General features: G+C 36.0%; 1 protein-coding gene across 1 annotated transcript; it reads left to right on the top strand.

Moving 5' to 3' along the window:
• Positions 1-11,028: 11,028 nt before the first annotated feature.
• LOC129570466 (sodium-coupled monocarboxylate transporter 1-like) lies at positions 11,029-13,842 on the top strand. Its single transcript, XM_055450091.1, has 9 exons — positions 11,029-11,374; positions 11,484-11,643; positions 11,745-11,862; positions 11,934-12,031; positions 12,097-12,221; positions 12,331-12,471; positions 12,551-13,028; positions 13,094-13,260; positions 13,426-13,842. Exons 1-9 carry the CDS (start codon positions 11,175-11,177, stop codon positions 13,751-13,753), a joined length of 1,815 nt encoding a protein of 604 aa, XP_055306066.1. The 5' UTR covers positions 11,029-11,174; the 3' UTR covers positions 13,754-13,842.
• Positions 13,843-13,920: the final 78 nt, after the last annotated feature.

Genomic DNA, 13,920 nt, shown 5'->3' with positions numbered 1-13,920 from the left:
CACACACACACACACACACACACACACACACACACACACACACACACCGATCAATCAGTTGGATACCGCGTAAATATAGCAATCCATTTCTTTTGGTACCCCTTATGTTGAACGATTATTGGCTATTATGTAATATGATGAACGCTTCTGAAAGGAAAACAGTTTGGATTGTCAAATTCTACAAACGACAAATGAAAAGAGACCAAATTATACCATTCATCATAGAACATTCGATTGGTATCGAATCAATGGCATCAGATTACTTTATCACAAATTAGTGGATAGATCCGAGTGAAAGACTCATATTCAACTCTATTACGACAACAACAGCGAAATGGTCACCTTTTTTGCGTCTATGCACAGAGTATCGAATTTTTTGGGTGTCATAAATTTAGAAATCATACAATTTCATGCAGACGAAAATGGAAAATTAAATGACTGTGTGAGATTGAGAAACAACGTGGAAGCAGATCCAAGCGAAATGTTTCGTTCACCACGCAACCACATAAATTCAGTAGCGTATAATTTTTTCGCAAAATTAGTATTTTAATCCAGTTTGTGTGCCAGAAAATCATATTTCATGTTGCATTTCTTTTCGATAAGTCATTGTATTCTAATGAAGAAATTGTATTCTCACCGAATTTCTTTTCTTTCACTGCTCAAACAAAAGAGAAAGAATCGGAGAGAATGTATTCAAAAAATTAGTTTTAGATGGTTACATGATTTCGACATAGTTTCTGCCACATTTCATTTTCACTATCAGTCACGAGATTCGGCTGTATTAAAGCACTATCTTATGTATATGTACAACATTTTCTATTGTAAACATTAATATTAAATATGCTGGATTGCCAAAATAAACGCTTTCAAATGAGCTATCATCAACTAATTAAAACTGGTGACCATACGCGATAAGCGATCGATGGGTATTGATTTGGTTCAACACACAAAGGAAGTTTACTCATTTTTTTTTTTATTGATTGACTAAAAAAATTGAATGCGATGAATAAATAAAATGAGACGGTATTGCAAAGTAAAATGATTAGCATAAAAATGAAATTCTGTGTGTTGTCTGCGGCGCTCATTTGGTTCAAGTCATATGCGATGTCGACGGAAAAAAGTTAATCAAAAATCCCCGAAAAAATATGTTATCGGTGAATTGGGCAAGATTATGTTTTTCATAAAATTTTGGTTTGATTTCGAAAAAGTCTACTTCATTTTCATTCGTTCACATAAACCCATTTTCGTCAATGTTAATGGCGATTAGCATTTTTGATTAAGAAAAAAATCAGCTTAAATCCTGTTGGTCATTTACATGTTTCATTGAACCTTCAACTCGATTACTTTTTTTTTTTATTTTCAATCCCGAACTGGGTCACTGCAATTAGGCCATAGTTCATGGAAACGTGCATTGTTACTGTGATGATGTTTTGTCCACAAACCAGCGCAACTCCAGGATAATTGCTGTAAATTTACATCGTTTGTTTGCCTTACGATGATCTACTCAACGACGAATAAGGTGAAAAGTGGAAGGAAACAAATAAGACCCTCGAAGAATAGAGTAATAAAAGTCAATTCAATTTTCGGTTGTAAAGTTTTTTTTACTGTATTTACTCATAATTTTTTATTGTTATCCGGGCAGAGATATAGTGATCCAAGCAGAGATATGTCGAACTGAGAGAAAGATTGAGGAAAAGAGATAGAGCACAAAAACGACCTAAGCGCATAATTGGTGTTTACTCTTCTTTGCGCTGAACTTCGGTACGATTTGTGTTTGTGTTTTGCATGTGATTTGCATATATTTACAATGAAAAAAAAACACGGAGAAATGAACGATAAAAATGGAGAAAATATGGAAAAGGAATTGCTAAGAGGATTTTGCAACGGTAGTAAATTTATTTCGTCCAAAATATCGAAAGATGTATATTTTAAAGTAAACCAAAGGGTCATTGAAGACTGAATCGTCCCTTTTTCAATGCAAACGCACACACCTGAATAGATGCAATGGTCATATAAAGATCTCTATAGAATCAAATCATTTCACGCTTTTGTTTAAATAAATGAACTTCAAGTGTTGGGTTGATTTCCTTTAATGCCAATTATAAAATGCATTGAGAACATCACAACAAGTTCTTCGCAAAGAGTTTGAATTGAATACGAAAGGGAGCTGAAGAAGAAACACGTTAATTCACCGTTTTATTACTTTGAACTCTCGTTGAAGTCCATAAAATTTGATTCGGTTGGTTCGGATAATCGATGTTCCGTTAGTGATGATTTACGCTCATTTTCCGCTCCTCAAAAATGCACCTCGAAACCGATTTAAAAGTTTACTATATTTTCTGCTAGATTTTCTGTTATTTGTTTCAGGCATCAAAATGGAAAACTTTTCTTGACATAACACGACCTTTTGTTGATGTTTTTCTCCCTTCGAAATTCTCTGCGGCACAAAAAAACACACAACAAAACCAGTGAGTTACACAGAGAAAAATGAAATACAGGTCAAATGGATGAATCTGATGATGAAGTATGCAAATGTTGCCCTGTCGTAGTCGCCGTCAACGTCGCAGTCGACAATGGTTTGTTTATATTGGTCAAAGTGAAACAAACGTAATAAAATTTAAAGAAAAGAAAAGAAAAAAATTGTATTTGTATGCCTATCTTTATTAGCGATCCCATTGATTGGAGTTTTGTTGTTGTTGCTTTGATGTTATCGGTTGTAGTAGCGTCAGAGGCCTATTTAAAAAAAAAACATTATGTTTACATGGTTTCTTTGTTTTGCCACCTTACATGGCTCTTCGTAGCAACGATAATTTTTGACCGCCGATTGGACACTGTGTGTTTTTCGTTTCAAATTTTCATTCGTTCACATCGCACTGCATAAATTGTTAAAAATGTTCAGGTGGTGGATAAAATGAAGAGAAAATTAACCAATTTTATTCTGATTCGTAGTGTAGTGTTCGTGTTGTAAGGCATTTAAATCTTTTTTTTCCATTGCCAATATACTGAGCCAAATGTTTGTTGGAAAAGAGCCAATGGGTCAAAAGTTCAGTTCGAGTCAAAGATATTGTCCCTCCGAGACTTAGTGATCGGCAATGGCAGTTGAGCTTTGTTTTTTTTTCCACTGAATCTCTTGGATTTTCCGTTCATTTAGTCGTATTAGAGTTAATCCGTTTGTTTTCACCGAGCCTAGATCACAACCAGTTCAAAACAACAACACCAAAAAATGTAGAGCTTAAACATGTTTGTGTTATTTTTGCACAGCGCCATATGCTTACACAATGGGCTTAAACTTGGTTTCTCTCTCTAAATCTCCGTATCAATGACCAAATGTGGAACAATGAAACTCTGACTGTGCGCTAAATATGTATGCCTTGTTCAGGGGGAAAATCCATAAAATTTGTGTTGCATTGTTTCAAAAAATCATTCTGCTTTTCTTCGCGTTCATTTTGGATGGCGTTTGAATTAAGACAAATTATATTGGCATATGGTCGAGTGAAGATCCAAAAGCTCGGCGAACGCTGCCGTCGTTCACGCGACGTGTAATCAATTGATTAGAAATTGTTCACGATTTCTCATTGTGATTAATCTTTGAATGTCAGCAGCGCGGCAATGTGTCTTTCTCTCCCTGTATTTTGTAATCACATGATCGCGTCCATCACGCGCCTACATAAACAATCGTCAGTGCTCTCGCACCATTGTTTTTTTCCTCTGCTTGCTCGCTTTTGCATTCCATCTGAACGAAGTCGAAAAGTTGGATGCTCGTATTAGCATGCTATCTAAAGTGAAGGGACCCTCTATAACCACACCGAAAATAAAAACAACAAAAACCCAAATGCGATCTGCTTTTAAGACGAACTGCTCTTTTTTTTGTTCACTCTTTATAATTCCATAATATTACGTTACGTGCACGATAATGATTTCGGTTTCATTCTGTTTTTCATCCATCTGTGTGTTTGCGAGCGAGCGCGCGTTTGGGAAAAAGTCGGCTGTTCGGTCGATTGTGTGTTACATCGGCAGCGGTGCGCATTTCGTTCGGGCGCTCAGAAGTCTCATCACAAACGAAATGCAACGAAGACATTAAGTGAATGGTTAACCTACGTTTGGCAATTAAATAAAATTTTATGTAAATCATGCCAAATTCAATTATAAATCACTAACGCCTCATCCTCTCGTGGCTTTCAGCACACACGAACGATACATTTTCTGTTGAGTTTTCGTTTTTCACATTCCGTCTCCAGAATGTGCATTTTGGCATAGAGATCAGGAGATTTTCCCACTATTTAATCGCAACGAGACGGAAATTGAATCATTTGGTTGAGAATTTGTTTCTCGGCAATTGTTTGCAAGTTATGTTGTCTCTGTTGGTGTGAAAAGCATTGAAATGGCCCATCAATTGACGCATTGTTGGCTATTTAACGGTTGAAAAGCAACCGCACCACATTTCAACGCAGATTTATGTCGACCGCATAAAATGCGGCCATAAAAACATCACCAGTAACCATATGTATTGCTTAAGTGACTGAACCACTTGGATTAAAAAAAAACCAGAAACCGAAAACGAAATATCCAACAAACAATCATATCTCTTAACGAGATATGGCAATCAAAATATATATATTTTTGTATATCTTTCTATGGAGCCGCGATATTGTGAAATGAATACCAAATTTTTCGCATCAATTTTTCATCAAACCACACACGGTTTTTGCCAAAATCCAATGCATTTTCATTACGACAATGGACTTTGATGATGTGAAAAGGTTTTGTTTTCACCCTGACAGACTTTGCTACTTAAGTTATTTATAATAATCGCTTAAAATTTTATTAAGATAAAAAAATGTATCCAATTTTAAGCGATGGCGTCATCATACAAAAGCGGCTGTACACAGAAACAAAGAGAAAAGAAATTGTCCCATGATTAAATGTCATAGAAGAGTGATTGTGTTATCAGATCGAAAATCAAACAAAAAAATAATCGTTTGGATTTATGTAAATTTTGGATATTTATACGGTATTGATATAGGCGAATGACATCGACTCGATATTCGAATAACTGTGACGGATATTCAAATCGAATAATTCGATAGACAGAAAAATGAGAACGTCTGTGAAGAAAAAAACGACATCGACGATAACAATGTCACCTTATGTTTATTAATTTATATCGTCAGACGAGAAAAAATAATGGATCGTAAATTTTCCGTTTTATGAAAATTCATCGACTTGAATTATTTATATTATTTATAAATTCAAAGAAAATTAAAAATGTTTTTTTGGGAAATTTGCCATAAATTGTGCAGGAGACATTTTGCGAAAGCGAGAAATGGTTTGCCAAAATCAACCAACCAGCCGTGCCGACATATGGTTGCCATTGTGGGCTCACAAAGACGACGGATTCCATGTCGTGTCATTACCACCATGATTATCTCCCATATATTTTGTCTTAAATAACACTTTCTCTGTGCATCAGCAAGTTTTCAATCCAAAGAGTGTACACATTGTGATGTCACACGCAGAAACATGGTGCTGAAATTGTTGCTTCGTTTTTTTTCTGCTGTTTAATCATTCCACATCGAATATAGAAATCAATGATTAAGGGAAAAAACTGTTTATTTTATATACGTATGTTTTGTTGGTATTCGGCAAGGCCGCGCTTTCGCTTCACCCAGCCCGGCCCCGCCAGTTGAAAAGCATCAACGATTTGGATTATGTCTGTGCCATGATCACAACGACAAGCTCTGCGTTGGCCGCGACAAAATTACTGATCTTGCTCCATGATTATGGCACTCTTTTTTTCCCTGTAGCTCGGTTGCAGATTTTCAAACTAATTAGATATTTTTTCTGTAGCATATCATAGGTGGAATTGATGAAAAAAAAGAGCATTCGTTAATTTGAAACGGTCACTTTGAGAAATAGATGAGTTGCATAAATTAATATTTTTGTCCGATTGTCTGCGTGCCATTTTTCGATCTATGTGAGCATTGAGAGATATTATTAACGTAAGGCTTATGCATAACGATAGTGAACGACGAATATTGGAACAAATGCCACATCTGCAAACAATAAAAGCCAGTCATCACAATTTTCATGACTTCTTTCTCTTCCATTTGAACTCTCAAGATGCAGTTTGGATTTGCGTTGAATCGCTTTGATTTTTGACTATATAAGTCGCTGTGAGAATGGGAGAAAGTAAATTATAAATCATTTTTCGCAGTTTCAGTTCTGTTTCTTTCATTGACTCGACGAGAAAAAAAATCCATTGAATTTGCGAAAATGAAACCGTTTGAATTCTTCCTTGTCCATCTTCGCTGTAATAGTAAAACCGTTCACTAGACAACACCCATGCTGTGTGTTTAATTGTTTTACTCTTGCGAATAGATTATGCTATTGCTTGTTCACTATCATGCGCGAGAAAAGGCAACCAAAACACACGAAACTTGTGCGCACAAATAAAACATGCATCGAGATCGGCAATACATTGTATGCTACTGTGTGTGTTGGTTGCTGTACCCAGAAAAATGCGAAGGGAACCAAAAACACGAGGCGCTGTAATTAAATTTCGGTCCAAACACGATGGAATTGGTGGGCTGGTTTCATAATAATCCAAGTCGCAACGATTAGATGGGAATTTATTATTTTTCAATCGGTTTGCTAATGTCGTTGAGGCGCCACGCAAAACAACACGGCACAATATATACCGTTCCATACACGGTTCGCTCTTCTAGCTCTTTGACTTTGACCCGTTCTGCAGATGTTGTACACCGAAGAAATTATGAAATCATCCATTCTTTATCTGATTTCATTTTTTTCTTGTTATGTTCGTCTGTTCGCTTTACATCTCAAGCGACCGATTGGTCGTGACTATGTTTTCACATGCCACTCTTTACCGCCTCAATTTTATCATTAGCGTATGCCGTATGTACCAGTGCCGTCTTAGCACTTCCGGGGGCCCTGAAGCAAAAAATTTCCGGGGCCCTAAATTTTTTTCTCAATGTCACAAAATTCAATATTTTGAATGTTGCACCAATTTCGATTGAATTCAAACAGATGAATTCAGAGTTATTAAACTATGCCGTTTTTCATTTATGTTTTGATTACTGCTCAATACTGCTGGACATGAACGCTCTTATTCATACGAATGTATATGTGACTCAACATCCAATTCGAATTGACAAACGAAACCTATCGTTATCTCTATTCTCCCTCTATGTTTAATTGCATTCGTCTGGAAGAGTCAACCATACTTAACAATAAAGAATTTCGCTCAAACGATCGATAAACTGTTTATATTTTGATATGTAAATAATTATACCACTGACCATTCTATTAAAAAGTGAGCCACACTACTTACATTCAAAAAGTAAGACAGAAACAACAAATAAGGCGAAATATATGTATGTATATGACTTTTTTCGTCTTGCAGTTGAAATTCTTTGATTACTCATTCTTACAAGGGGGAAATCACTCAAAAGTAATACCAAATAGAAAAGTAATACCCCTGTTATTTCTAGTAATACCTCTGGTATTGCTTTTGATATTTCAACGAAAAAAGTAATACCGAAAAAAAGTAATATCCAAGTAATACCAAGTAATACTGATCAATAGAAGTAATACACCTGGTATTACTTTTGATTTGTACGGAAAGTAATACCAAGTAATACCATTTATGTAAAAGTAATACCTAAGAGTGATTTGCCCCTCGCATTCTTATTTGATATTCAATCATTTCTGCTCAGTGGTTGAATGTGAAATTTTGAATAATTTGGACTTCGATGAAATAATTGATGATTTTATTTACGCTAAAAATAGGGCCAAAGCCATTTCCACGGCGTCAACGTCACGCGCATCATCTGTTTTGTAGACAGCAAACAAACTACGAAGATTGAAATAAATTTGAGAATTTTTATATTTTTTGTGTGTTTTTTCTAATTTTCTTTGATAAGATTTTCTCTTAATATTTCAAGGGCCTTTTCAGCAGCTCTGGGCCCCTGAAATTGCGGGGCCCTGAAGCAGCTGCTTCATTCGCTTCCAGGCTAAGACGGCACTGGTATGTACACAACTAAAATAGATAATTCACTTATTATAAAAAGGTCGCACAACAATTTAATCAATTTAAGATTGACTTCAGTTTTTTTGCCGCTGCACCAATCGCCCACTTTCCATTTGTATCATTCCATTATGATGTTAAACCAAGAGAGGGAAAAAATAGGCATTTGTTGTAAAATCATGATGAATATTAATATTGTGAATATTTTTATCGTAACATCGTAATGCAAACGACGGGAGCAATCAAACTTTTGTTTGGATCTCGGAATTCTCTCATTGGTGGATGTCGATTTCGATTTCGATTTCGCAAGGGATTCAATTCTTCGCAAAGCGAATGTCCAATTTGCTTTTCTTTTGGGTTTGGCAAAAAGAAAATCGGTTTGAATGAAGCAATTCGAAATGGAGTCACAATGATTATTCAAATGGAAACAAGTTTAGTGAAAAAAAAACGTTGTTACCATTGCAATGGTGATCGGTGAAAATTCCAATATTGTGTTAGAATAATGGCCTTTCAAACAGGATATAATGAAAATGAACCTTATTTCCAATCAACAATTACTTCATTGTCTTTGTTGTGCCACAGCAATACTAGCGATGTGCTCGTACGCTTAACGCGTTCATCTTGAACGGAAGAAATGGTGACAATTGTACCCAATCGATCGACCATAAATGAAAAAGTGGACGCATTTGCGCGCAACAATGAAATAAGACATCAACAAACAAAAAACTTAAACGTCCAGTGTCGCATTTGTTAATGTTGGTCATTTTAATGACGAGCCAAAGCAATCAACAACTATGATGAGCTGTGAAAAATCTCTCAAATTGGTCAATGGAACGAGTCTCGCTGAATTTCGGTTTCATTCGACTAATTGCAAACAATTAAACTTTTTGTGAATCTATAAATGCGTATTCGGCCACTTGACTGACCTTCATTTTGCGTTGGTTGTTATGGTTCAGCGACGAATCTTCTAAACCCATTATACCGTTGATTGAAATGCGTAACTGGGTCGACTAGTTGCGAATTAACAAGTTTATAAAATTGACAGCGCAAGCCAACAAAAAAACGCACCAAAATGCACGAACTCTTTTTTACATTCGTTGATATTTTTCCCTGTGGCAAGAGATTTCGCGAAGACTTGCTTTGATCATTCGTACACATCGTTTGATTTGATGACATACACAATGGGGCACCTTTATAACTTGACACTTGTTTTTCACTCACACATTCCAGAAGCACCATAAATTTGAGTCTAACTGATAAGGCTAGCTTCTGGTCATAATTTAAACGGAGTTTGGCACCGTGAATAAGCCACCAGAAGCACACCGGTGACAATGTATTCAATTATTCGCATTGCACACCGAATTGATTCATATTTATGCCATTGCACACACTTTACGTTCGTGTCTCGACGCAAAGGCGATAACGTCCGACAAGTACACACAGAATGTGTAAAGTGCTATGTAATTGTTGTGTTTTTTTCCATTCGTATTCACTTTCGTACGTGTCGTTTTGAATGAGAAGGCGAGATCTGGCGATGATGATGATGATATTTCGATGCTGTGCATATGTTCATATGTGTAAATATTTTGGAATGTTTAAGCGTTGTAACCGTTCACTTTTTGCATAGCTTTAAAATGGAAAAGCGATCGGTTTATGAATTGAACAGCCATATTTCCCAAAGCATATCTTCTTCACTTTCCTCCATAAACCTGTTTCATAAGCCACTACTTTTTCCGCTGCGCTATTCTTTGCCATTACGCGGTTAAATTGTTGAAATTACATTTTATGTGCCATTTCATTTTCGTACACACACAAACGGCGACGATGGCCGAATATGCCTGTGCGTTTTCAGAAACGAACGGAACGGAACAAAGTCTTCGACCCATTCGCGCCGTCTTCATCATTTTATTCTTGCAATGAAAGTAGTTTTTAACATCGACAAAGAAATGTTCGCACAAAGATGCAATTCAAATTGTTCAAACATTGCATTCTCTGTCGTCAACAAACGACCAAGACCAAAATCATTTCGTTTTCATCTCGTATTTCTGTTTTTTTTGCCTTCGTTTTACAAGCGACTGCTCACGATGTTGAAAAATTATTTCCGCGCTTTCAACTCGATATGTGCACGCTGCACATACACGCTCCCGCCGTCCTCTGGGGTCTTTTAGCTAAATCTTAGGTGGCACATTCATCGATTACATAAAAAGTAAACATTCGCCTCACAATCATTTTTCGAGTGAGTTTTTTTCCTTCTTTCTTTCGAATCCATAAAAAAGAATTTCCATTCGCACATCGTAACGCCGCTGCACTCCGACTCTGTGTCGGTGAACCATTGAATGCCATCTAAGATTATTAAGAAATTATTATGGGCACTTTATCTTTCGTTTGAACTTTGTGTGCAAAAAGAAAGCTGCTTTAATTCAATGGACTGATACCAATTGTTCTCTTTGTGCACACTGAATCGACTGTGTTCTGTGAGACAATAGTTGGCGGAGAGCAACTAGATTGAATCGGTTTATTCGAATAAGTAGATTATTTGGTTTATTCGGTCGTAGTTTTCAGTTTTGCAACGAACTTCAGAAGCCATTGACATTTCACAACATCCGAGACACACTCCGCTTTTGCCTCTTTTATCATAAATAAATATTAGTTAGATATTCAAATGGGCTCAATCTCCCGCGCCAGAATGATGCCTCACAATCAAATGGCACATTTTTGTCTTTTATTATTTTCTAATTTACGTGATATCTGCTAATAACAGTAAATACCAGTATGTTTGTAGTTTGTAATGGATTCATTTTTACAAAGCTTGCGCACACCTATTGTTATCACTTCTTGATAGGTGGTCATATATAATAATCCGTTTTTGTGCTTTGAATCCAACTCGATTCCTATTTTGTCCAACACTTGTGATAAACAGTTGGATTCAAATTGGTGATAAGAAAAATGATAATGGATTTCTGAACAAGAACGGTGTCATCAGTCATTAAAAACTTCTCAAGGCGAACAGATTAGTTCTGACGAGTTTCGACAATTGATGGAAATATTTTGGCTTTTTTTAGTGGAAAAGATTAAGGGTTTTTCGTTTAGGATTTTTTTTTGATTCAATTTGAATCAGCATCACAAAATGAATACCAGTGCAACGTTCGAAGGAGCAGCATATTTTACTGCCCTAGATTACAGCGTATTCATTGTACTTTTATTATGTTCTTTGGCAATTGGAATCTATTTTGGGTTTTTCTCGAAAGAACTCAACACTGCAGAAGATTATCTGGTTGGCGGTCATAACATGAAAGTTTTTCCAATTGCTGTATCGCTTATGGCCAGGTATGTTTTATTCTTGATTTATTGATTGATGGCTGCACTGCAAATGAAATGTTTGCAATATTCAAAAGGTCAAAATCAAATTCAATAGTTACATTTCTTCTTTTTTTAGTCAACTTTCAGCCATAGCAATAATTTCGATACCAGCTGAGATATATTCCTTTGGATGGCAGTACATGCTCATTTTGCCAGCTTTGTTCTTCGTCACAATCGTAACAAATTACGTCAGTTTGCCTGTTTTTTATTGCAACAACATTGAAAATTGTTATGCGGTGAGCCGAACAAAAATGTTCATTTTTAATTTTGGAATTGAAAGGTTTTTCGGAGAGTCAAAAATCCTGTCATCAATTCACAAAAAATGATTTATTTTCAGTACTTGGAAATGAGATTCGGAAAAATAACTCGAAAACTGCTGACGATACTATATATTGCTCTGAGTCTTTTCTTTTTACCATTGATCATGTACATTCCTGCTCTGGCATTCGTCGAAGGTGAGATCTCTACCTCTTTTTTAATTTCTTAAAAATATTTTAATATTTTTTAATATTCAATAAATTTTCAGTAACGAAGCACAACATTCAAACGGTTAATATAATCGTCTCATACATTTGCGTCATTTACACATTGCTTGGTGGAATAAAAGCCGTCGTTTGGACTGATGTATGAACATTTTCAACATTCGAGTTTTTTATTTTATTAATTTTTTTTTTCAAATTCACTCTTAGGTACTGCAAGCTTCCGTCATGGTCTCGTCAGTTGTGCTAGTTGCTATTCTTGGTGTTTATAAAACGGGTGGTTTGGGTGAAGTTTGGAACCGTGCTGTTGAGGGTGGTCGTATATTTCCGCCCGAGTAAGTACAGTAATTTTTACATAATTTATTGATATTTTACGATCAAAACCAGACAGTCCATAATGATTTTAATGAACATCTGTCTTTCGGTGGAAAAACCATTCTTCAGTATGTCATTGTCCTTAACAAAGAGAATAACATTTTGGAATTCAATTATTCCTGCACTTCTGATGTGGACCTGTCATGTGAGCTTCCATCAAAACTGTGCACAACGTTTGGTATCGTTGCCAACATTGCAGAAAGCGAAACAGTACGTAATTTCCGTTCAAGTCCGACTAATTGACCAACTCATTTGATACAATTTCATTGCACTTATTGCAATTTCGTAGGTCGATGATTATATTTTTCATTGGTGTTGTATTCATTATGGGTTTCAATTGTGCCACTGGATTGATTATGTATTCATTCTATTATGGTTGCGATCCCGTGAAGGCGCATATAGTGACCAAATATGATAAGCTGATGCCTAGATTTGTTGAAGATGTTGCGGGCCATATACCTGGAATGCCTGGTATTTTTATTAGCTGCGTCTTTAGTGCATCTCTTAGTTCTGTGTCAGCTGGGCTGCATGCAGTTTCCGGTGTGATCTACGGTGATTATGTTCGACCACTTAAATTATTTGCACATACCGATGCCAATGCAAATCTCGCGATGAGAATTCTCATTTTCTTGCTGGGAAGTGTTTGTGCATTTGGTGGTGTGATTGTCGAACGGTTTCAGTCGATGTTTCAGATTATGAACACGGTTGCTGGTACGGCGACTGGTGCTAAATTCGGTGTATTTACCATTGGCATGCTGTACCCTTGGGTAAGGCTAACTTAAGAATTTATTTGAACCAAAATTGAATGCGATCGCGTCTGCCTTTTCATTAGGCCAATCAAAAGGGTGTCATTTCTGGTATCATCATCAGTGTGGCCGTTGTTGCAATGATAATCATAAACACACAATACCACATTGCCCAAGGAAAATTGAAGTATAATGTGATACCAACGTCAATCGATAAATGTAGCAACGAAACCCTCTCCCACATTCCCCATTCGTACGTATTTTGGACATTTTAATGAGTGAGCTGTGACTAATATAATTTTTGTTTTATCGTTTTTCTTCACTTTTCTCGATTTTCATCCAAATTTTTCTTTTTTAATCTTCTATCAAACAATTTTTTCACTCATTTCTTCATTTTTTCCAAAACAAACCCACTTAGGGCTTTGACACCGCCAAATATTGAATCAGACGATAGTTTTGCCTTTTACAAAATTTCGTTTCAATGGTATTCTTTGATTGGCACTGTTATGTTTTGGATTCCCGCTGTAATTGTATCGCATTTAACTGGTGGTCAAGACCTCAGCAAATTCAATATAAAACTGCTGTCGCCATTCATTCAAAAGATGTTACCAATGAAATATCGCCATACTGAGCTGACAACAATCGAAAAGAAGATGTCAAATTTGGACAGAGAAGCCAACGGAGAAGCGCTAAAACAAGAAATGACTGAATTAATTACACAAAATAACAGAAAAGTAACGCTATAAATTCAGCGACGTAGTTTACACATTTTCCCTAGAATTATTGTTAAGTACAAAGTGTAGTCATATAAAATTTTATTAAAATTCCAAGAAAATGCTTGTTTGATTTCCAAATGCAAATAAGAAACTAGGTTTGAGCAGTTTTAGGTGGCTAATGACGTCATCACTATCTA

Source organism: Sitodiplosis mosellana, unplaced genomic scaffold (assembly GCF_009176505.1).
Source record: "Sitodiplosis mosellana isolate CC-2019 unplaced genomic scaffold, AAFC_SMos_1.0 Smas_scaffold_1, whole genome shotgun sequence".
In the NCBI taxonomy this organism is placed as follows: Eukaryota; Metazoa; Arthropoda; class Insecta; order Diptera; family Cecidomyiidae; genus Sitodiplosis; species Sitodiplosis mosellana.
The sequence above is the reverse complement of the archived record's forward strand: the minus strand, read 5'-3'. Positions and strand labels throughout refer to the sequence as shown.